Consider the following 26,456-nt stretch of genomic DNA (forward strand, 5'->3'; position numbering starts at 1 on the left):
TTCAAAACATATAGTAAGATTTTTCCACTTTGTAATGCCCTTTACGGGAATACATAGGTCTCCAGTAACCTTTTTTTCCCCCCCCAATAGAAGAAAAATCTGAAAGGGAATAAATCTAATTGAGATTTTTATCGCCAAGCTAGATAGCATCAATTTTGGAGTTATATTAGAATGTTATGTTATTATTGGTTCATAACTAGATTCAATAATGATCTCTGTCTTTTATAAATAATCTCTCTTTTTTTCCATAGTTAATAGTCTTAAAATGAGGACGTCTTTGTAAATTTAATAACTGTTGCATTATGACCTATACATGTAGTAATAATGAAAGTTTTCTAATTTTCAGATTCCTGAAATTTATAGTGAAATATGCAAAGAAGTTTAATATGTCTTTAATTTAGGTCTTGCTATCACAGATGAAATTTTGCTGAGTAAGGCAGAGTGGTCCAAACTTTTTGAAGCTCCCAACTTCTTTCAAAAGTACAAGTATGTATTTTAAGGCATGGCAGACATATTGCTTTTTAAAATATTTACACTGGTATATCTGTATATATGACACTTTTTGTTAGACAAACATTTCCATTAGAATTAGATTTGTGGATTTTTGTTTTCCTGTGAAACTCTTAATATTTAGAATAGTAAACACTTTTTTGATGATGTATTTCTCCCTATCTCCACCCTCCCATTTCTTCCTTTTCAAGAGACTATTTATCCTTCATAATTGGTTGCCAAATAATTTAAATAGTTTTCTTTAATAATGAAGACATCACTTAAATGAGTGGAAGTCATGTCAATGATTTGGCTAGAAGGACAAATGCTAAATATGTGGTTTTTCTACTAAATTTTAATACCTGAATATTGTAGGCCACTAGAACGGTATGTTATGATGATTAAAGAATTAAAAATTAATATTATTAGAGGGGAGAAGTTCTTGTAAAAAGTTTACAATTTACATGGGAAAGGATTACAGTTAACTTAAATTTGTAAAATTATATCTCACTGATTTGCTTAATACATAGCCGACTGTTGAGTGTTTTCAGTAGGCTATGATAGATTATTACCCATCTTTATTTTTTTAATAATAAGGAAGTCCCTTCAAATATTTATAAGACGTTTTCCTAGGAGCCTAGAAGACCTAATATTTTTATATAAATGTTTAATGGTTTAATACCTTTTTAGTACAGGTCAGAAGCCTGTTTTTAATTGTATTTGATTTTGATGAAAATTGTAAGTTTTATAATAAATCTTACTTGGAAAAAAAATGGACTGCATTTTTATTTGCCCTGAGCTGAAATTTTGCCAGAGTCCCACAATTTTTTTTCTTTTCAATTTTTTTTTAAAGATTTGAAACTTCTAACCATCTGATCTTGTATTGGATTGTGTTATGTAATAATCTAAGCAAGATTTTAATATGCTATTCCCCAATTAAAAAAAATGAATGATGACCATCATAATGTCTCTGTGTTTTGTTTCTGTACCTTTTGCATGGAAAAAAACAACAATAATAGAGCACTTGAATTATGTTCTGGGGATTGCATTTGTTAGATTGTGTTATCATGGCAATTTAAATTATGATATTGATACCTCTACCTTCCTTTTCTTTAGAAATTTTGTTGGTGTACAGGGAGTTTTTCTCCCTTTTTCTGTTGAGCCATTTAAGTTTGACATAGGCTTACGTACTCTTGTTTTTCTTATTTAGTACTAACCAGTTAGAATAGTGTTTGACAACAGAAGAACAGAAAAGATTATTATTCCTCATTAATGTGCAGTGATACTATTCATACTTCTTAAGGAGCCACATTCATCCTAATTTGGCCTTTGTAAGTTTAATCAGGGAATTTGACTCATCTGGTCTGTCTCATTTACTAAGGAAGCAACAGAATAGTATTTCCTTTTGTAGAAACTCAAAGACCTGTATACCTTTTAAAAAAATCTTATTTGAAAAATTTTGACAGTATCCCTTTTGAGTTTAGCTTAAATAGTAACTTTATTCTAATTTACACAACCTAAAAGCATTCATATTATTTGGCTGTATATATGTCAAACATACTTTAATGAATAAAAATAATTTGTTTTCTTCTGTTTTATCAGAAAATGTCATATCAAATTAATGATATGTATATATTTTAGATATAGAATAAAAACAATCCTACATGCTTAAAATCATGATAGGTATATTAGTTCTGTCACAAAATTTCTCCCATGTTTTGGTATTACTTTCCAGATGAACATTTTTACAAAGGGAGCTAAGAGTTAGAATTACTTAACAATAAGAACCTCTTAATGACATGTTTTTTCGGCACTCTTTATTACAGAATTTTATTTCAAAATGGAATCAAGTTTTTATAAATATTTCTAAAGACAGGCACAGTTAAGTTGTTGGCTAATATTAAAATTGATTACCTTAGAAGTACTTATTTCCCATAGCATAATTAATCACCTAAATTTTTCTAGTATCCTTCATTAATGTTTTATTAGGGTAAAATTTTTACATGTTCTACCATTAATTAGATTTAAATATTTATATTTGAGGGAAATCACCCAGAAAATTTCAAGATTGTTACCCTTTGCAAACAAACTTCCTGGAAACCAACTTGTCACCATTCATTATATTTATAGATATGAAATCATGTCATTGATTTGTGGTGTTTTGGAAATGTTTAGTACTTTACTTGACATTATCTTTGAGAACTGGCATTCCCAAGATTATATTTAAATTTAAATGTATTGAGAACTTAGTTACATCTAGATGAGAAAATTAAGGCTCACATTTCTTTAAGAACTTTTAAGAACAAACAACTTTGGAAATAATTTTTGATTTAAATGCATGTTTACCTGAAATTCAAGATAAACTAATAGCACTGACAGTGAAGGAAAAGTCTTGATAAAAAATGAATGTTTAAAGATAAAAAAAGATAAAACATCTAAGGGATCAGAGGTGGAGTTTTAAGGATAAAAAAGATGTGTTCTGACTTCAATACACAGTTTTCAAAAGCTACCTAGACATCTTTGTTGAAATACTTAAAGAACATTGGAGGAAGGACCCTAGTTTTATTGGCTAATATTTAACTCGATTTTTGCAACCATATTAGTTCAATGTGTGTTAGTTTTTCTAACACACTTCAAATATGTATCAAAAATTAAATTATTAGGTTACAGTTTCAAAAATAATAATATAACACATTTTTAAAATGTCTATGTTAGTATGAGACATGTTGTTGATTTAAGTGAGCATCAGTTGACCTAGAGACATATAGTACTTGTACTTTGGGTCATATTTGCATTTCTAAATTTGAATTTGTCACAAAATATTGAACCATGGGTTTAGAAATATTTAAACTTTTCATCGATTAGATCATATGTTTTATGGTAACTTTCTTGATTTATCCAAGGGTTTTTATTTGCCAATTTTCAAAAAATTTACTTTAAAAATTTTAATATAGTTATCCAACACCTGAAGCATTAATGTGTAAAATGTTTTTCTGCTAGCCTTTGCCAGTACCAAGCATTTGAGTATTCATTCATTCACCAAACACTTAATTTGGTTGTCAAATTTATTTTGCAAAATTTCTAGTGTAAAATAGAAGTGATTCAGAGATATCTACCATTTTAAAGTTTTTTCCTCCCTTTTTTTTTTTAGGCTGATTTCATCAAAATTGGCATGTGGGTTTAATATTTGAGGGGAGAATTTTTCTTTGGAGAATGTTTGGGCAACATATAGTCATATAATTTGCCTTTCTTTTGGTTGCTGAGGTTGGGGAAAGGCAGGGGAAGACAGTTGCTTTACTGAGAATATCTGATTTTTAGCATTATAGAATCTTAAAATTTACCTTCAAAGCTTGCTATGTAGAATCTTAAGCATCTTACTAGTTATATCCTAAAGGTCATTTAAAAATTTAATGGCCATATATAATTTGTAATTTATGACAATATATGATAATTTATACATATGTTTGCAGCTCTAGTATTCTTTCACTATATGAAGTGTATTATTAGTTTTATGGCGTTGCTGTTAGCATAAAGCTGTACTTCTTTTATGTAGCATTGTTAGATTAAAGGAAATTAACCAGTTTTCCATGATTTTCAGTTCTAAAATTTTGTTTGAGTAACAAACTTTGCATTAGCTTTCAATCATTTTGGATGTAGCTATATAAAAAACAATTTTAGTCTTGCTTTTTTAAAAATAGAACTATAATTTAACATTTCCTTGATGAGTCAGATTTGTCATAACTTAAGTTATCCTGTCCTGTTATATATAGGTCTGTTTGTCACATATATAAAATTTATCCCAGATGCTATTTAATTAATACATTTTTGTAAGCAATTACTGTATGCAAAGCATTAGGATAAAAAGATGAATATAGGGATTTTAGAGGGAAGCCTTAAAGCATTTATAATGCAGTCTGAATACAGTTAGATAAATAATAAAACATAAGGCTTTAAATAGGGATTCAGACAAAATACTGTAAAACCTGATTTGTATTTTTCTTCCTCCTGCCTTTTTCCTTCCCTTTAGTAGTTTCCCACCTAATCTGTAGTAGGTTGGGAAACCATATGACTAGTCTTTATATTATGAATAAAGAAAAGCAATCAATTTCTGAGTTAGCCTTTAGGAACTTATATGAATAAGCTTTAGAATGTAGCTTTTTACAATTGATTTTTTACTGCCCAGGATCTTTTTGGTGGGATTGTTTTAATTTTTTTTTTTATTTCCCCATATACCACATAGTTGAAATTGCTAGTTAAATAAGGTGTTAGCATGTGCCTGTGTGTAAAGTTAACAATTTGACCTGTTTTGTTTTTTAAATTTTTATTTTTTTAAAAGCCCTTACCTTCTTTAGAATCAAGGCAGAAATTGTGGTAAGGGCTAGGCAATGGGGATTAAGTGACTTCACCAGGGTCATATAGGTAGGAAGTGTCTGAGAACTGATTTGAACTCATGACCTCCCATCTCTTTTCCTGGCTCTCAATCTACTGAGCCACCTACCTGTCCCTAAATTGACCTCTTTTTAAACTACAGACTTTTTTGAAATGGATCTTTTTGACATTGATAACATACTTTGTCAGCCCAAATAACTGCAGAGTATAGACTGGACACAACTAAACTTATTCTTATTTTCCTTTTTTCCCCTCACTTTGAAAGATTTGTATTCCTACTTAACATAATTTTTCTTAGTAAACTAGAACTAAGTAACTTTATTATGATTTAGGTCAGGTGATATTTTGTCCAAAGACCATTGTTAGTCTTTTAGAGCAAAGAACTAGTAGTTAAGATGACCAGACTTTACTGATTTTGATGGGATTCCCACTTATCTTACTTAAATTTAAACTTGTGATATTTTGGAAGAAACCTCATTTCTAGCACTTCTGGTATACCATTCTATAATTATTTAAACATTTTTATGAAGTGCAATGTTATCAATTATGTACTTCAATGTTTATTACTTTGGCATCAAAGAAAAAAAAGGTAGTTGATCAACATGCAGCAGTCAATAGATTCTTTAAAAAATTATGACTGTTTACTTTTGGAGCTAGATTTTCTTCCTACCTTAATTCGATATCAATTCTTAAATTTAGCTTTTTAAGTTTTTCTTTCATTTTAGAAATATTTTCCCTCATCTATAGATATGGTCACATTATGGATTGAATATAACTTTGCTTAGTTGGATTATGTAAAAGTAAGACTTCAGATAAGTATTTTTGGGTCAGATTTTAAAAATTCTTGAGAAAAAAATTTTGAATCCAGTTTTCTTTTATTATTAGTTTAGTGTCCATAATCAGTTGTAAGGTCTATGACTAAATAACTGAATTTTGTTCATTGTCCCTTTAAAGCATTTATTTTAATCAATTTGTTGAATGAATAGCTTTTAAACAGTCTTGAGGGAACCAAGATGCTATATTGGAAGTTATTCAATGGAATTCCTCTTTTGCTACAGTTTATATTAGTTTTCTTGTTTTGAAATGCCTTGTGTCATATAATATATTAAAATACATCTTTCACAGACAATCAAAATATCCTATAGTTTGAGCACTTACTTATAACCTAAAACAACCCATTAATGTGCATAGGGTGAGATTTTTCACTTTGCATTGATTTTTGGGCTAGCTGCTCTAAAGTTAGAACAAGTCAAGGAAGCTTATAGCATTGTGGCTTGAATATCCAACTCCAAACATATAAATAAAATAAATAGCATATTGTCTTTATCTTCAAAGGCATTATATTGTACTTCTAGCAAGTGCACCAACAGAAAAGCAGCGACTAGAATGGTGAGTATAAGATAAGATTTCACAGAAAAGAAACCATAAATTTCCAAATGACTTTTGAAATAAAGCAGAGACCAAAATAAAATGGACACTAGATAAAGAATAAGCCCTTCAATTTGACATTGATATATAGATATATGTATATATTTTTTAGATATATAAATTTCTAGGGCATTGAAATGAGGCTTCACCTTTTTTTAAGTAAATATCTAGATGCCACATAATTGCTGATAATTTTTTAGTCTTTTTTTACTTCCCACTGTGATTTTTACTATTATTTGATATTCATTTTATAGCTAGCCATTAAAAAAAACAACCCTTATGTTCAGTCTTAGGATCAATACTGTGTATTGGTTCTAAGGCAGAAGAGCGGTAAGGGAAAGGCAGTGGGGGTTAAGTGCCTTGCCCAGGGTCACACAGGTAGGAAGTGTCTGAGGACAGATTTGAACCCAGGACCTTCCATCTCTGGACCTGGCTCTCAATCCATTGAGCCACCCAACTGCCCCTATAAATAGCCATTTCTTTTTCTTTCTTTCTTTTTTTTTTTTTTAAACCCTTACCTTCTATCTTGGAATCAATACTGTGTATGGCTCGAAGGCAGACAAGTGGTAAGGGCTAGACAATGGGGGTTAAGTGACTTGCCCAGCTGGTGAGTGTCTGAGGTCAGATTTGAACCTAGGACCTCCTGTCCCTAGACCTGGCTCTCAATCCACTGAGCTACCCATCTGCCCACTAAATAGCCATTTCTAAAACTGCTACATTAATATCTTTTCCTGAGCAAAGATCCTGAGCAAAAACTAGTTATGTTGAAAATTTGATTTCTTGAATTTCCTCATTGAGTCAAATTTTTTATTTTATTTTAGTTTTCTAGGTTGGTAGACATTTTCTCATCTTTAACATAGAATACTGAAAACTTAGTTATGACTTTTTGATGGGATACCAAAGCCATTAAACTGCTTGGTTTGGTATTCTCAATTTTTAAAAGGATACCTTAACTTCTACTTTAAATATAATTCTTATATTTTTGTACATTTTGCTTAACTTTTTGTTTTCTGTTTAAAAGTAAACCAACTTTTAGTAATATTAAGTGGCATTTGTTCAGGGTGGGCTTGGTGGAATCAAAAATCCGAATCCTGGTTGGAAGTTTGGAGAAGAATGAATTTATTACACTGGCTCATGTGAATCCTCAGTCATTTCCAGCACCCAAAGAAAATCCTGACAAGTAAGCAAAATCTTTCCTTGGAAAGTTTTTAATATGAATAAAATAACAATCTGATATAACAAATATGAATTTTCCAGCTACAGAGAACATTACTAAATCCACCACTGTAGAAATTATATTTGAGTTTTTTCCTTTATTTAAAAAAAATAAAGTTACTAAGTTATTTTGAAGGCAATAGTTCCACTGTATGATTGTATACAATGAATACGTTTAAAGTTTAACCAGAAATTCTTTTTTTCAGGTCTTGATGATGAAGTCCTATGCCACTTCAGTATTTAACGACACAAATGATATGTTATATTAAGTTTATAGATCACTAAAATGTTGGCCAGGAAGACTTAGGCATTCTAGAGAAATTGACTCGATCTAATCATATAAAAAGTATGATAAATGTAGTGTCCTTTATTAAATTAAGAAAAAATCTGCAGATGCATAGACATGAATGATAAAAGAGTTTATAAAAATTAGATCCTGAGGTTTTAGTTTACATTTAACTGTGTAAAATCTCCCAGCAAATGCTGTTACAGGTTGCATTAATAAAAATAGAATATTCAGAAAAAAGAATCTGAGAGTAATATACTTTAGGATAGTCTACAATTATTTCCTATACTTCTTCATTTCTTGTTTACTTCTCAACTACTTGGCTCTAACTTCATTGCCTAACTACTATTGCTTTTTTTCTCCAAGGTTGTCAGAAATCTCTTTTAGGTGTGAAATCCAGTGGCCTTTTCTCAGTCCTCCTTATTCTTCAACTCTCTTGGACATTTTAGCTGTTGACCACCCTGTCCTCCTGGATACTTTTTCCATCCTAGGTTATGATGACACTGTTCTGTTCAGGTTCTCCTGATCGTTATTTATCTGTCTCACTTTACTTGGTTGGGCACCATCCATGTCCTATCCTCTATGCATGGGTTTACATCAGGACTTTGTCTCCTATAAGTGATCTTATCAAATCTCAGGGTCTCAGCAAGCATCTCTGTGCACATGACACCCTAATCTACATAACCAGCTCTCATCTCTCCAGATTGCCTGTTCTGCATTGCCATTTAGCTATTTCCCCCTATTTGTCTAATAGGTAGTCATTGATCATGTCTTAAAACGGAAATCATCATCTTTCCCCTTAAACTCCTCTCTCTTTTAAACTTTCCTCTTTTTTTTTTTTTTGGTCATGAACACTTTTCTTCTCTTCACCAAGATTCACAACTTCAGTCATCTCCAACTCTTCCCTTTCTTTCTCTCTCCATATCTAATCAATTGTCTGGTCTTGTTGATTCTATCTCTGTAACATATGTTGCATTTATTTCCTTTTCTCCAGTCATCACCCTAGTTCAATCCATTATAGCTGCTCACCCAGACGGTTGTGATAGTCTTCTAATTAGTTTTTCTGCTAACATGCTCTTTCCTCTCCATTCCAACCTTCACATAGCTGGAGTCTTACATCTGCTAGGATAAAATACAAGCTCCTCTGACTTAAAGAAAGATCTTTACAATCTGGCTCTGGCCTATTTTTCCAGATGTATCAAGTTAATTGCCTTTTTACTGCACTTCAAGAAAAATGACCTTATTGTTTCTCCTTAAAGGACTGTTAATATCTCACATTCCAGTCTTTGTATAAGAACCTTCCGCAGGCCTAGTATATTTTTCTTTCTTACCTTTATCTCATGGAATCCCTGGCTTAGTTTGTTTCATGTCTCATCCCTGATGCCTCTTTCTTCAGGAGGCTTTTCTCAGTTCCCTGATTTGTTAGTGATTGACCTCCACCCACATTATTTTGTATTAAGCTTCTTGAAGCCAGAGACTATCATTTTTTTCCCCCTACATTGCACCTAACAAGGTACTTGGTACCTATCAGATACTTAATGCTTATTGAACTGAATACATTTGGTTTACCATGTTAATAAATTCTAAATGTAATCTTTTGGGAAATATTAATAAACTAGAATATTAAAGGGCAATCAAAATGGTGAACAGTCTAGAAACCATTGCTATGCAAACAATGAACATTTGAAGGAATTGAGAGTATTTAACTTGGAGAACTGAGAATTGTGGGTATTCATAAGTGGGGATCTTCAATACTATGCAGATAACTTTTAGTAACGGATAAGGTGGAATATATAGCTACAAAGGATCTTTGAACAGAAAAGGGGATCTTCTCAGTATAAAGACTTAACAATTAAAGATTGCTTAACACCTAGCCTTGTCTAAATAAATATATTGTCCTATGAGGATAGGAAATTGACTAATACTGTTGATGATTCTATTTGGTGACTTCAGTTCTATTTATCAATTCCCTATTAAGAACCTTTTATTTAAAAAAAGAACTTGGTATATTCAAGGCATTGTATTATATATTCTTTGAAACAAATATAATATCCATATGGACCCTGTCTCAAAGGGGTTTACATTCTATTGGGATGAGGGTAGGGTGAGATAGAACATGAACAAGACTGTACATATTAAGAGTATAGGGAGTATAAAGGAGATATCAGACAAAATTCCAGGTATGTTTGAGGAAGGAGAAAGTGCTAATAGCTAAAGAGACCAAGTGAACCTGTATGGACAAAATGGCTCCTGAGTTAAAGCTTGAAGGAAAATATTTAAATACACAATTGGATCAGTGAGCTTATTAAATTATGTATACTTCACAGTAGATCAGATTTCAACACAACTTCACCTTTTCCTATGATAGTCTTGTCCTTGTTCTCTTGTAATCTTTTTAAAAAACTTCCTCCATTTAAACAGAAAAAAGTGAATTCCCAGGCATCTTGTTCTCTTCCTCCCTTTTCTCGCCCCATCATAGAAGGCATCAACTGACAAGAATATAAATTCTATATTTCATGTTTCTTTTCTCTGGAGTTGGATATTCATAAATTATTCTTCAAATATTCTGTGCCTATAATACACTTTCTTGGTTCTACTCATTTTACTTTCCATTATTTCATGTAGGTCTTATATATGCCTTTCCTACTCATCATTTCTTATGGTATAGTAGTATTCCACTGCAATCATTTACCTCAAACTTACTTTGTCATTTCCCAGTTGAATGGCTATCCCTTTAATTTTCATTTCTTTGCTACCACAAAGAGAGCTGCTATAAGTACTCTAGAACATAAAAGTTCTTTTCCTTTGTATTGCTGGATTAAAGGGTAATAGACAGTTTTGTAATGCCAGACATAATTTCAAATTCATCTCCAAAATGGCTGAAACAGTTCCACCAGCAGGGTATTAAAGTCCTGATTTTCCTACATCCTTATCAACATCATTTTCTGTTTTATCATTTTAGCCAGTCTGATAGGTGTGAAATATGATTCATTTGTATTTCTTTAATCACTTGTGATTTAGAGCATTTCCCCATGGCTTTGATTTCTTTATCCCAAACTATGTTTATATCTTTTGACCATTTATCAACTGCAGGGGTAGTGGCTCTTACTCTTAGAAATTTTGACAAGAGTTCTCTATATTTAGATATGAGACCTTTATATGAGAAAATGTTTATTACACCCCTTTCCCCAGTTTTCTGCTTTCCTTCTAATATTACCTATGTAATCAAAATTATCCCTATTATATCTCATAATTCTCTCTACCTCTTGTTTATTCATAAATTCCTCTCCTCTCCACAAATCTGATGGGTAATATGCTCCCTGTTTTTTAAACTTGCTTATGATATTTCCCATTATGTATCCATTTTGATCTTATCTTAGTGAATGATGTAAGAAATCGATCTATAACTGGTTTCTACCAACATACTTTCCAATCATCTCAGCAATTTTTACCAAATAGTGAATTTTTATCCCTAGAACTTGGATTTATACTTTGGAATACAAGGTTACTACAATCTTGTATTACTTATCTATATTATGTCCGTTCTGATCCATTCATCTATTTTTCTTTTTCTTAACTAGTATAGTTTTGATAATTAGTGCTTCATAATTCAGTTTAAAATCTGTTTTTAAATCTTAGGATTTCCAATCAACATTTTGGGGCCTTTGACTAGATCTCCAGACATTGCATTGGTGTTGATAGAACTTGTGGACTGCCTTTGTTTATCAATTGCTCTTATAATGTGACAGTAAATTTTTTTATATTTTTTATATTACCTTATATAATCCACTGTCCTTTTGGTGATATTCAACTTTATATTTTTTGGAGACTGCTATTCTGTACTATTCACATAACATCACTGTGACAATATTGGTATTGAAAATATGAGTCATTACATCAAGGGAATGCATGCAGTCAATCAGAAGTTTCCCAGAGACAGTCTAGCTTGCTCTTTTTCTCTCTTTCCATTTTGTTCCCAGTTAATTGTTGCATATCCACAGTGTCTATCAAGGATCTATATGATTATAGACAATTTCTAAGGTTTTTCTATTCAGTGGTATGTCATAACTTTGCTAGGAGGTGCTAGGAGGAATTTTTCATCTTTATGATTTTCCTGTGTGGATAATTAGACCTAATTCTTTATTAATTATGAATTTTATTTAGGAAGCTTTGCAGTTTTGTAGAGTTTAAAGAGAATCAGTTGGTGAACCTTATTATTTCTAAAGAATCACTCTTCTATTTTGATTCTCTGCTAGATATCCTTTATGAGAATGCCCAGATGCTATAAATAGAATGTTATTAAACAAAAGTAATTCCTGTTCAACCTTTAAAAGAATCTTGTGGTTTTGGTTTTAAACTAATGTGGGAGGTACTTTGTTGAGGAGAGATTTTAAATTAACAGTTAGTTTTACTGAATCATATGCCATTTTATTAAGACAAATCAGCAAAAAATGTAAGACCTTGGAATCTTTGTATCTTTCAGTTGTATAATTATAAAGATGTCTCCTATAGGATATGATTTGTAGACCTCTGCTTGAAGAGCAAAAGTCTGAAATTTGGGGATGAGCAAGTGTATTTCAGGCATGGGGAATACTTATACAAATGTAAAGAGAGGTGAAAAGTACCTTGGAAAAGAGCAAATAATATAGTTTGGTTGGAAAATAGCATATGAAAAAAGTAATTTGCTATTAGGTTGAATTCAGATTGTATATTATTGGTGAGCAAAAGAGTTTGTATCTTCCCTACCTTAGGAATAATAGGGAGCTAGTTTTTTTCAGGGCAGGGTTACATGATCTTTGTTTCTGGAAAAAACTATTTATCATCTTGTTGATACCTTGATTGGGGAGAAGGCTTTTGCAGTAGACCAGAAGAGAGTTGATAACCTGAATAGATTGGTTACCATGTGGGTAGAGGACTGTGTGAAACATGTGGAGTGACTCCAAGACCCTAATAAAACCGAAACTGTTGGTCTGACTCATCAGTCATGTTGCTGGGATTTACCGATAACTTTAGCTAGAATCTCCGCTTCAAAGGTGCAGCTCATTTCTCTTGCCATTGTTCTAAGAACAGAATGAACCCTTGTTGCTAACCTCTCATGCCTTGCATGTAGCCTCCTGAATCATCTTTTATAACTAGTTTATTAGATCTTCACCTTCAGCACCCAATCTAATGCCTTTTCCTCATACCAGTCTTCTATACCACTAGGATCAGAGTGACAACAACCAGTCTTACTTTAATGATTCGGGTCAGAACTAAAGACTCAGATACTAGAACTTTTGCCATAAGAACTTCATTTATAAGAAGTATTAACACCAAACCCAGTCTTTTTTTTTTTCACCCTAACACTTAAAAAAGAACTGATAGAGCTATTCAGAGGACTCTTGAGGTTGTGAGCCCCAATCAAAAGTACTAAAATGTTATATGGTTAGTAAAATCATATCATTTACTTTTCCAAAACGAGTGAATCCCTCATTCCTCAAGTAAAAAAACTATCCCATTTCCCTGCCACCATTTCTTGTTACCACAGTCCCTTTAATCTAAACTATACTCTATCCCTTCTAGCTCTACCCACCCCTTTCATTGTACCTTATGGAATTCCTTTTACCCTTTTAAAAATTTTTTTATATTAGAAACCCTTATCTTCTGTCTTAGAACCAATTTTAAGATAGAAGAGTGGGAAGGGAATGGAGGTTAAGTGACTTGCCCTGGTTCACACAGCTGGGAAGTATCTGAGGGCAGATTTGAACCTAGGACCTCCCGCCTCTATGCCTGGCTCTCAATCCACTGAACTATCCAGCTGCCCCAATTGATTTTATTTTTTACAAACTTCTCTTTATCTCATACCTCATCTTTTCTTGATTCTTCCATCTTCTCTTTATCTCATACCTCATCTTTTCTTGATTCTTCCATCTTCATGCCATTCATAGAAGCCTAGATCCTTTCTAGAAGACTTCGTATCTTATATCATTTTATTCATTACTGGTTGCATTTTCTTAGGGGTCCTCTGATACATACATTCCCTTTTCTACTTGTCATTTCTCTTTTATGGTTTGCCTTATTCAAATATTTCACAGAGCTTATTTCCTGGTAATATTTTTTAAAGAATCTGGATCATTTTTTCCCTTCTATTTTAATCTCTTTTCTTTATAGTAGAAGACTCAACTTATACATTACTATTTTCTCAAACACTCTGGTCTCTCATTTCCTCACTTGTTCTCTTATTTTATCCCAGCTATTATGGAAATAGTGATACTATTGAGTGGTGATCTTTACCCACAAATTTTTATAATCAAGAATCCTTAATTTCTTTATCCATTTATAGCTTCATTCCATCTATGCCTCATTGTTCTTTTTCTTTTTTTTTTTTTTTTTTTAAACTCTTGCCTTCTGTCTTAAAATTAGTATTGATTCCAAGGTAGAAGAGGGGTAATGGCTAGGCAATGGCAGTTAAATGACTTGCCCAGGGTCACAGAGCTAGGAAGTATCTGAGGTCATATTTGAACCCAGGACCTCCTTGTCCCTAGGTTTGGCTGTCAGTCCACTGAGCCACCCAGCTGTCCCCTCCTCATTCATCTTAAACTTTTTTGGGGGCGGGGGCTAACCATGACCACCATTCACCTTAAGTAATATCCCAGGTCATCACCCCTTTTTTGATATAATTTTCTAAAAGCCATTGAAAGTGTGATCTCTTTGCAAATTATTTTAGGTTTATAGATATAAAGCTATTCTCTGTTTACAAATCCTTTACTCTCTTGTCCTCTTGAAGCTCCTACTCTGCCAAAACCCAATCACAGATCATTCCTACTCTTTCCTACAATTCCTATTCATGAGCTGCCAATCTTTGCTGGAGTGAATCATAAAATCTTTCTCACTGGGTCCATTATAGATTTATATTACTTTATATCAGCTGAGACCTCACTTTAGCAAGGCAACAGACCCTAGCATTGTAACCTGGGAAAATCACTTAACTTATGTTTATCTCAGTCTTTTTTGCCTATACATGGAGATTGTAATAACATGGAGTACCCTACACAATAGTTATTGTATAGATCAAATGAGATAATATTTTTAAAATGCTTAGTATAGTGCCTGACACTTAGTGCTATATGAAATCTAAGTAAGCTGTTATTGTTTTATCTCAATTCCTAAAATGGCTATGCCAGACCTTGTCAAACCTCTAATGCTATATCCCTCTGGCCATGTAGCTAAGAATCTTACCATATATTTTTAGAAAGTAGAGGCCTTTCTTTCATTGGTTCTCTTTTTTTCCCTATTTAACATCTCAAGACCTTGGAGTCATTCCTCAGCTTCTCTTGATTTACTGTAGTTTCTAATGAAAAGTTGACAGTTTTCCTTACCAAAGCCAGCTGCTGTATTTGTATTTAAAAAACAAAGAAAACACACCTTTTTCTCTTCCCTCTTCCTATCATAGAAGATATCCTCAGTAACAGGTATATATAATGAAGTGAAAGATCTCAATAAATTGGTTGTGTTTGAAAATATGTCTCATTTTTTAGTTCTAGTTTACCTTTTTGACTAGAAAAGAAGAGACTTGCTTCATCTTCAGTTCTTTTGAAGTTATTACTTACGATATCTTTGATAAGAGTTGTGAAGTCTTTCAAAGTTTGTATTTACCATATTGAGGTCTTGTAACTTGTTTTCTTCCTGCTTATTTCACTCTGCATTAATTCTTAAGTGTTGTAAGCATTTCTATGAATCAGTCATACATGTTATTTATTATGACCCAGTAACATTTCATTTATATGTCAATTTGTTCATCCATTTCCCAGCTGTTGGTAAGCACCTGCTTTGTTTTTAGATCTTTGCTGCTACAAAAGTGGTTCTATAAATATTTTTGTTCTTCAAGTCCTTTTTCTTTGACCATTTCAGGTTATTTTTTTATTCTTAATAGTGATATTGCTATGTCAATGGTTATTTTTAATTTAGTGACTTTTCCCTTAAAATGTCTTAATTGGCAAATCCAGGAGCCTTTATTTTGATCTATCTTGACCTCTCTGCAGCATTTGACATTGACCAATTCCTTTTTCATCTGGGCCTTGCCCCTCAACTACCTCCCCATGGCTTTGTCCTGGGTCCTTTACTTTTTTTGCACATGCTATTGATGATCTCTGCAGCTTCCATAGGTTCATTTATATATGTAGGTGATACCCAGATTTATATGTCTAGCCCCAACCTATCTCCTCCAGTTTTCTGTCACTAATTGCCTGTTGGATTTTTTCAAACTAGGTGTCCAGTAGACATCTCAAACTCTGTATTTACAAAATAGAACACATCTTTACCCCCAAACTAGCCGATTTTTGTTAAGTGTACTTCCATTCTCTTAGTCACCAGGTTTATACTCTTGAGTCCTCATTCTCTCTCTTGTTCCACATATCCAATTCAGTCTCTACAAATATTTTGTATCTCTTTCCTTCTGTTCACAGAGCAGCACCAGTTCAAGCAATAATCCCCTTTCGCTTGAAAGTATTTGTAGTAGCCTTCTGATTGGTCTCCCTCCCTTAAAACTTCTCCCAACTATATTCTATCCTCCATGTAGCCTTACTATGTACTACAGTGCCTTGCTATGTCACATCTCCCACCCATTCCCCATTCCCCCTGTCCCCAATCTAGGATCAATTATTTAATTCTCTGTTAATTATTAATAACTCCATTAGAGCTCTTCCTTTACAACCTGACCCCCAACTTAACCTTTATGGCCTATAACATTACTGTTGCTCATAATCTTCATTTCTTTCAAACTGATCTTTCTATTATACATACCATTCTACCTCCCATTTCTTCTTTTCTGGAATATCTTTAGTCTTCCACTTTCCTCTTCATAGAATCCTCTAGTTTCTTTCAAAGCTTAACTCAAACATTGTTTCTTAAATAAAGCCTTTCCTATACTTTTCATAGCTATTACTGCTTCCCACCAATTTATGCACACTTTTATGTACACATTTTATATCTATCAGTGGAATATAAGCTTCCTGAGGACACGGAATACTTTTTTTAAAGTTACCAAGATCATGTGCGATAAATCAGGCACTTAAGACTGGTTATATAGCACAAAGGAATATGGAGAGAAAGAGTATTGTAATTGATACCAACTATATAAACCCAGATTGTCTTGAAAGGAAAGTTTTGGAGTTAGGGGCAGCTTGAGGTAAATGGAAAAATGTATTCGTTTTTGGACCTCTTGGGCTTGTACTGGTATTTGATGGACATCAAGGTCGCAGATACCCAGGAAGAAATTGGGCATACATAAATGGATTTCAGAAGAGGGATTGTGATGGTATTTTTTAGGATCAGGCAAATCACTTAGGCTCTTGAGATCTCAATTTCCTATTTTGTAAAAGGGAATCAAATTAGAACTAGAAATAGACCTTAGAGATAAAGGATCATGGACTCCTAAAATCTAGACTTGAAAGGGGTCTTCAGAGGTCCTCTGTTATAAGTCTCTCTTTTTGTCATTGAGGAAATTGAGTGCCAGAAATATTAGAGTAACTTTCCTCTAAGTATGGTATTAGGACCAAGATTTGATCCTAAGTCCAAACCTTGTGCTGATTCTAGATCTGAAATTGAATCTTGGCGATAGAGGATCATAGGACTTCACAGGTCATCAAGTATTATTCTCTCTTTTAATAATTGAGTAATCTGAAGACCAGAAAGGTTAAATGAGCTGCCTGAATTAGCAAGGGTAGAGCAAGGATTTGAATCCAGATCCAAATATGGCACTTTTTTTTATTGCCCCACTAGATGTTCCCTTTTCAGTTCTAAATCTTTCACAAATATGGACAGAGTAAGTTTTATAATCAGAGAGTCAGAGAGACATTTGAATTTAGATGCTTAGGAGTTCCTTTCAAAGTATTTGGTTAAGTCTTTTTTTGCTACAAGTCTAAATAAACTTTATTTTTTTCTTTTTGTATTCAGGATATTGTTTTATTTCTAGGGCTTTTAAGTGTCATTATGAACTTGTTTATGTATAGTACCACATAGAAAATGTAGGTGAGATTGCACTGAGACAACCAAAGTTTTTTACATTCATTTTTTGGCTGCATTTGCTTTATTTATAATTGATTGTCTTTTGCTTTTATATCACCCTCGTTTCCAATTATATTCCTCTATCTTTTCCTACCCAAAGAGCCATTCCTTGTAATAAAGATTGCATCTATTTTAGATGAAAGTTCTAATTATTTGTATTTTGTGTAATTCAAGTTTTATTCCATGATTTAATCATATGATCTGTCTGATAAAATTGCTATGAAGGATTTAACATCCACATAATTTTTTAATGAAGTTTATTCACTAGGTATAACTTAATTTCAAAATTTTTTCAATGCCCCCATTCATCAGGTTGAAAAAGTTTTCAATTCCTTTTACTGAAATATTTTGCAGGGAAGAATTTCGTACAATGTGGGTGATTGGATTAGTGTTTAAAAAAACAGAAAACTCTGAAAACCTCAGTGTTGACCTTACATATGACATTCAGTCTTTTACAGATACAGGTAAGTCCTGTTATTAAAAAGTCTATATTTTAAATTCAAGATTTTTACCATGTTTTCCCATTGAATTTGGAATAACCTTTGTGATAGTGCTATTTGTGAAAGTGCCCCAGTTTGCTTTTGCAGTTTGGGGATATGCAAATTTCAGAAAAGAATTAGGCCAGTAAAGCAGTGGGCTTTTATTATGGCACATTGTAGCTATAAGAGACCAAAGGCCTAAAATGAAACATCAGAGGAAAGGAAATGAGGATTCAAAGGAAAATATATTAACTTAGTGTTGATTCTTGGAGGGGAAGTATACAAGTTGAGTTTCAGTTGCTGTACACGGGAGATGAGAATCAACATTGGTTCCATAGAATTATTGCCCTCAGATTTGGCACATATGATTTTCTCCTTCAAAACAGAGCAGCTGACCAAGGCAGATGAATATCATACTTTTATAGAGGAGGGATGGGTTCTTACTTTAGTATGTCTGTTTGGTTTTCTGTGTCTTCATAGATGTGGAGAGTTCTAGGAAAGGGATCAAAGTTCTTAGGCAGAAAGAGGAAGACATGGTGACTATCTAGAGCAATTGATTGCCTCTTGCAAATGTTATTTATGATTTTTGGGAAGAGCAGAATAAATTGAGGGTTCTGGGCTATAACAAACAGATAATGAAAAGAATTTGCCTAGTCTGAAGAACATGTCATTAAGATGATTTTCAAGAGTTTCGGGGGCATACTAGTCACTATCTTATTAGAAAATTTGACTTATTATTATTAGCATCAGTCTCAATAGAGATAACTTTGTTGTGTAAGGAGAACTGATAAACATAGCATATACTGACCTTAAAATTTATTTCATATGTATACAGTCTAGTTGAGCCTTGTATTTGGATTTCTTGGAACTGGAAATGATCTGAATAAGTATTCTGAAATCAGGATAGCTTAACATTTCTTCTCTGACCCCTACTCTTGAGTCTTGGAATTGGAGCCTGCCATAGGAATTGCTAGCTGCCATAGGAAGTTTGATCGATACAGCAAGTATAGGTCAACTGTATTTTTTAGGATAAATTTGATTAGGTTTTTTTTAAATATATCAAGTTGACTTATAGTATAAATGACTTTAAAAATTAACTTAAAAAATTTTTGATATATATTTCACATCACAAACATTTCTCTGTGTGTGTATGAGAGGGAGAGAGAGGAGACAGACAGAGAAAGAGAGAGAATGAGAACGAGAATATGACTAGTCCTGTGGGTCAAAATGTACAGATAGTTTAGCTACTTCATTAGTATAATCCTGAATTGTTTTCTACAATGTTTGGATAATTTCATGGCTTCACTGATAACATGTAAATGTTTACCTGTTTTTTCACAACCTCTACAACATTGCCTTTTCTCATCTTTGTTCATCTTTATCAGTTTGGTGGGTGAGCAGTAAAATTTCATTTGTTTTTATTTGCATTTCTCTTAATATTGGTAACTCAGATCAGTCTTTCATGTAGTTTAAATAGTTTATACTTCCCTTTTTAATGAATTGTTTGTTCATATCCTTTGAGCACTTATCTTGGGGATTGGCTTTTGGGCCAATATTTCTGTTGCTTATATATTGAACAACAGACATATCCTTGTATTTTATTTGTGTGAAAATGTTTTCATGTGATCAGAATGATCTCTTTGATCTTTTGTGATCGTCTCTGCCCTGTTCAAATTCATGTTGTTCTTATAGTTGTGATAGGTTTCCAGTCTAGTTATTAATAATTTTTTCTAATGATATAACTTTTAATACTTAAGTCTAGAATATCCATTTGCAATTTGGTTTTATTTACACACACACACACACACACACACACACACACACACCTGCCAGACTGCTTTCCAGGTTTTCCATCAATTCTTGTCAGGGAATTCTTCCCTAGATAACTTATTATCAGCTTTGTTGAATACTGATTATTGAGTTAAATGATTTCTGCTTATTCAGCTAGACAGTTGCACTGAATCTATACTCTTCTGTTTTTTTTTTTTTTTTTTTTTTTTAAACCCTTACCTTCCGTCTTGGAGTCAATACTGTGTACTGGCGCCAAGGCAGAAGAGTGGTCAGGGTAGGCAATGGGGGTCAAGTGACTTGCCCAGGGTCACACAGCTGGGAAGTGTCTGAGGCCAGATTTGAACTTAGGACCTCCCATCTCTAGGCCTGGCTCTCAATCCACTGAGCTATCCAGCTGCCCTACTCTTCTGTTTTTTAACCAACTCTAAATATTTTTGATCATTTCTGCTTTATGGTATAATGTGAGCTCTAGAAGTGCTATTCCCTCTTGATTTTTTTTCTTTTTCTTTCTTTTATGCATTATTTTTGTTCCTCTAAATTAAATTGTGTCATTTTCGAGTGCTATGATATGTTCTCTTGTTAGTTTGATTAGTATAGAATTGCATATGCAAATTAATTCTGAGAGTGGTGCCATTTTTAACATATTGGCATGGTGCAAAATGGTAGTAAACCTCTCCTAGAAAGTAGGCAGTATAGTTGACTAGGGTTATAGATATAAAATAATGAAGCATAAGTTAAAGTCCTGTTTCTGTTATTCACTACCTATGAGACTTAGGGGAAAAATCTCTCTGAGCCACTTAATTATCTATAAAATTGAGAGAATCAAAACAGGTAATCAGATCATTATCAAGTCCTTTCAGTTCTAAATCTGGGGATTTTTCTTTCACTAGGGACAGTGGATGTTACAGTAGGGTTTTTTTTTGTTGTTGTTGTTGTTTTGTTTTTTACCTTTAAGGATTAATTCTAACTTTTGGTTTATAGATTTGATTTAAGATATTTTGTCCTTTTGGGAAGTCTTCCCAAAATAGAAATCGTTAGACTTAGCCATTAATGGGTTGGCCCATAGTGGAAAAATCTGCAGATTGTAGAATGCTGCATTTTAAAAGCATGTGTGTTATATATAGACTTTGCTAGCGATCAGTTTGACTTTTTCATTCCTACTGTTTATCTAGAATTTTGAAGTAAAAATGAAAAAAAAAATGTTTAAAATTGTATGTGGTCTCCAACAACTTTTAAGTATGTATCCATTTTTTTTTTTGATTTTATGTTGAAACAGTACCTAATTTCATCTAATTTCTATTTTTGGTTAAATTACAAGACTATTTCAGTGTCACTTAAAAAAAATAAACCCTTCTATCTTAGGATCAATACTGTATATTGGTTTCAAGGAAGAAACACACTAAAGATTAGGCAGTGGGGCTTAAGTGACTTCCCCAGGATCACACAGCTAGGAAGTAAGTATCAGACTAGATTTCAATTTAGGACCTCCCATCTCTAAGATCTAGCTTCTCAGTCCACTGAGCCCCCTAGTTGCCCCTGTTATTGTCACTTGTTAAGAAAATATAATGCTTTATTCAGAGAGAGAGAAATGGTGGAGGGAACTCCTGTCTTAAGCCCTTGTCCTAAGATGACTGCCCCCCATTATTGCCACTTTTAACCAGCTTTTCTTAAAGTCTTCATTTATGAAATGGAAATACAGAAAAGTTAGTATGAAACAGAGAGTTTGCTTTGCAAAGAGAATTGATTTTGTCATAGTTGAAAATACTGTGCAAAAATTTTTTGCCCTGTGGTCACATAAGAGCAGGTGAAAATGAGCTGTATGATTTCCCATGGCACTTAACTACAGTTTTTACTCTATATCAGTCCTAAGGTAGGCTTTGATTTTTAAACATGTGGCTTATTTCCTGCTTTTGGCTTTTGAATTAATTTGAATTTTGAATCATTAAACTTCTGTGGGTGTTGCCCTATTTTACAGATGGAGAAACTGAGCCTTTTTGAGTTGAAGTGACTTCCCCATGGTCATATAGCTATTCAGTGTTAGAAATCCAGATCTCTAGACTCTGCATCTAGTGCTTATTATACTTTGTCAATATTTAATAGATTAATCATGAATTCAACTTTTATGTTTTCAGCTTTTTAGGATAGATTAAAAAACATATACACACACCCTAATATATAGAATTAATCTCTAAGGATTTATCTTTGCCCCTCTTTTTCTTTCTTTTGGTAACTTCATCATCCCTATGCAGATGACTTATCTGTATATTTAATTCATTTTCTCCTCTGTTCTTTAGTCCTTTGTCATCAAATAACTGCTATAATGTTTTGAATTAAAATATTTTGGAGATAGTTCAATTTCAGTATATCCAAAATAGGACTGATTATCTCCCTGACCCTTTACCTCTCCATAGTTCTAAACTTTCTCCTTTCTGTTGAGGCCACCACCATTCTTCCATTCTCTTAAATTCTTAATGTTATCATGGATTCCCCACTCTCATTTATTTGCCACATCTTGCCACATTGCCTTTTGCAGCTATTCCTTTCTCTTGTTTCACTCAGCTGCCACTTTATTAGTAACCATTATTACTGTTTTCTCAGGTCTCTCTTCATTGCTTTCCATCTCAGTGTTAACAAAATGATTTTCTTATGCACATCTGACTCCTCCCCCACTCAGTAAGTTTCAACAGTTTACTATTGTCTTCAGGTTAAAATGTAAAAACTCTTTTTGGCTTTTAAAACCCAGTACAACTTATCCTCAGTCTATCTTTTCAGTCTCATTTCACATTATTTTTATATTGCCCTTTTACACTAGGCAGTTTGGCCTTCTCTCTGTTCCTTACAGTCATGACTCCATATATTTGGCACTTGATTGTCCTCCATTCTTAGAAATGTATTCTTTCCTTTTTTCTGCTTCATTGAATCCTTATCGCCCTTCAAGAAAGCTCATATTCTACCTTCTTTATGAGAAGTTCTTAATCTGAGATCCCTGAACTTGTTTTTTAATATTTTGAAAATGATTTCAATTTAATGATTTCCTTTTGTTAATCTCATTTTATGCATTTAAAATCATTCTTAGATAAGGTCCAGAGGCACCACCAGACTGCCTAAAAGGGGTCTTTGACAAAAAAAGATTAAGAATCTCTTCTGTACATAAAGTCTTTTTTGATCCTAATTGCTAGAACTATTTACCTAATTACCTTGTACTTGTTGGTATTGTTTTTTCTTTATTTTCTATATGTTCATATATACTTGTTTCCCCTTTTAGAATATAATAATCTTTGAGTATAGGGATTAATAAATTTTTTGTATTTTGTATTTATATCCATACAGCTGTTAGATTGTTGCTTGATTTTTATCTGTAGTGATAAAATGTTCTTACTCATAGTTAAATGGTTTATTTAGCTTATTTTTGTTCAATATTTGAAGTAATTAACTGTGGTTTATTTAAAACTTATATTTTTGTCCTTAATAAAATGCCTTTATTTAGTGAATTTTTATTCAGCAGATATTAGATGCCTATATTTCTGGAACTATTCTATACTTTGAGAGTTCTGTTGGGGTATAGAAATTAGCATAGCTACTTTTAACTACTTTGTAGGTGCCTTTGAGATAATATTCACCTTTCAGCATAGCAAGACTACTTTTTTAAATTTTGCGATAAATTGATTAGCATTTAATGTTTTATTTTTTAAAAGGTCTAAGTTGAATCCTTAAATTGAATTTGAAATAGTTTATTTTGTACAGCTGTAGAAAATATAGTTAAATGCTTATTGTTATGCTTGTTCTAGGATTTACATGTGGAAAAATGACCTGAAAAGTAGTAATTAGCTATGAAGGAGTTTAGAATATTAATGTATATCTATTAGTGAATAATTAGTAATTAAGACTTTCTTCTAAATCTTCTAAATCTCTTCCCTTACCATTCGAGTGGTGTAATATGTGGTAATGGTTGTACTCTTCAGTGAAAGTTTGTACCCCAAAAGTATTGGGGAAAACCTAGTGTCTTATGAAAGAAATATAAAATTGTATATTTGTAATAGAGACCTAAAAAAATCACAAATTTTTTTGTGTATGTTAGGATAGATGTATTCTGATCTTGAGGCTTTAGAATCAAAAGAAAACGATTTTACCTGGCTTAAGATTACTTTCATTACATGATCTTTTTGTTATTTAGAAAATGAAATTTTTAGAAGTTGTCATCCACTATAAAAGTTACTACTACTACATACAGTTTGGTGTAGACTTAGATCAAAAGTATTAATTTTATCCAGTGGAAAATGCTCTCTCAAGTCTTAAATGTTTGACTTCACATTGCCCTGAAAGAGCACGAGTCTGTCAAATACAGAAATGATAGTTCCCGTACATGATAGTTCTCTCCACTAAATAATATTGACTTTAAGACCTGAATTAAAATTATTAATAAAGTTTACTTATTTAGTTGAATTCTGTAGTGTCATTCCCAAAGAATGGTTCTTTTCCCCTCTTTTGTATGCCTGTTGTTCTACATGCTTTATGGCCTCCAAAATGCTTTCTTTCTGAAGGAAAATCTTTTTAATCTTGTGAAGATTGTACAAGTGTTAATTTCACCAATTCCACTTGAAGAAACTGAGGAACAGAGGGTAGTATGGACTTTACTTATCATCACACAGCTAAGAAGTCTCAAAACCGCAATATGGACCCATTTTTTTTTTTTCTAAACCCTTAACCTTCTGTCTTGGAGCCAATATTTTGTATTGGTTCCAGGGCAGAAGAGTAAGTGGTAAGGGTAGGCAATGGGGGTCAAATGACTTGCCTAGGGTCACATAGCTGGGCAGTGTTTGAGGCCAGATTTGAACTTAGGACCTCCCATCTCTAGGCCTGATTCTCAGTCTGCTGAGCTACCCAGCTGCCCCTTGTACCTAGTTATTCTAACTTGTTTTCAATTCCGTTTTCTTTCCTCTATTTAACTAGAATAATTCTAGTTTCCTGATATATTATTATTTTCCATATCACTTATATATCATAAGCAAATTATGATGTTTGTTTAGGAAAGGTATATTACAGGGGAAAGAAAATAAGGAGGAAAAAATTTACTTGTTTTATTAGATAGTTACATTTTCAGGGTGTATATAAATGCTTTTTTGAAAAATGATTACATATTATCTTCTAATTGTAGTTTATAGGCAAGCAATAAACAGCAAGATGTTTGAGATGGATATGAAAATTGCTGCAATGCATGTAAAAAGAAGGCAACTTCATCAACTCCTACCTAATCATGTGCTTCAGAAAAAGAAAAAGGTAAATTTAGACAAAAGCATTAATGAACGACTTATTAAATAGTTAGCATTTCTCATTTATCAAAGATAATGGGGAAGTATAACTATGAAATGGGCCATAAGAATTTTAAAATCTTCTATAGGTTGCATTACATTAATAAACTTTTTTAGTATACATACCCCTGCTTTAAGAATAAATCAGAATTTTTCATGGGCATTTCTGCTTTATTTCTTTCCAAATAATATAAATCTAGAGGAAGTGATATTTGATCTAATAATAACTTTGTTTGAGTGTTGAATTGAATGTTGATTTTGAGCAACTTAATTATTTGAATTACTCTGTATTATAAAAATTATAGTAAGAAGCCAATTGCAATTAAAGGTTTTTTTTTCTTCTATGTGTAAAATAGCTAAACGTTATTTGGTATTATATCTGTATGATCATCAATAAGTGATTGGCAGCTGTGTCCAGTTGATGCATTTTTTAAGTCCAAGGAAATCATTAAATGACAACAATACAGAATGCCGAACTGAATGCTTTTGTTTAGTATAATTAGAAAGGGTTTTCATGGTCCTTAGTGTTCGCACAAATACTATTTTTTAGAAATTATTACATGTTAGTATAGATGTAAATAATGGCAAATATATTGAATATTTAAAATTTGTATTAAAGTTGAAGATATATGTACCTATAAATATAGTTATCATAGGTTAACTATATATACATAAATATAGTTATCATAGGTTAAATTTGTTGACATCAGAATGTATAGTTGTACATGCATAAATATATGTAGGTATTGAATACCTGTATCCTTGCTTCATTCATTTATTTATTTGTTTTTGGGGTACTGTTTCTTTTAGTTCTCCCAATTCTTTTTTTTTTCCCACTGTTAACTTTTATCTTCAAATCAATACTGTGTATTGATTCTAAGGCAGAAGAGTGGTAAAAACTAGGTAATGTGGGGTAAGTGACTCATCTGGGGTCACACAGTGTATTCTTAATTCTTTACAAATTTGGGAACCTACATATATCTGTTCACTTTTTTGGTTTTTTTACCTTGAGATTGACATTGACCA

At 32.5% G+C, this 26,456-nt stretch overlaps 1 protein-coding gene across 4 annotated transcripts in view; it reads left to right on the forward strand.

Moving 5' to 3' along the window:
• The window catches only part of PAPOLA (poly(A) polymerase alpha), a 78,827-nt gene that overhangs the window by 40,023 nt on the left and 12,348 nt on the right, over positions 1-26,456 (forward strand). For all 4 annotated transcript variants that reach the window (XM_044664584.1, XM_044664586.1, XM_044664585.1 and 1 more), the window contains exons 12-16: positions 402-486; positions 6,214-6,267; positions 7,367-7,486; positions 18,206-18,315; positions 25,277-25,398. In XM_044664584.1, coding sequence (XP_044520519.1) covers positions 402-486; positions 6,214-6,267; positions 7,367-7,486; positions 18,206-18,315; positions 25,277-25,398 — 491 coding nt within the window. The remainder of the gene's footprint in view (positions 1-401; positions 487-6,213; positions 6,268-7,366; positions 7,487-18,205; positions 18,316-25,276; positions 25,399-26,456) is intronic.

This window comes from Gracilinanus agilis, chromosome 2, assembly GCF_016433145.1.
Source record: "Gracilinanus agilis isolate LMUSP501 chromosome 2, AgileGrace, whole genome shotgun sequence".
Classification (NCBI taxonomy): Eukaryota; Metazoa; Chordata; class Mammalia; order Didelphimorphia; family Didelphidae; genus Gracilinanus; species Gracilinanus agilis.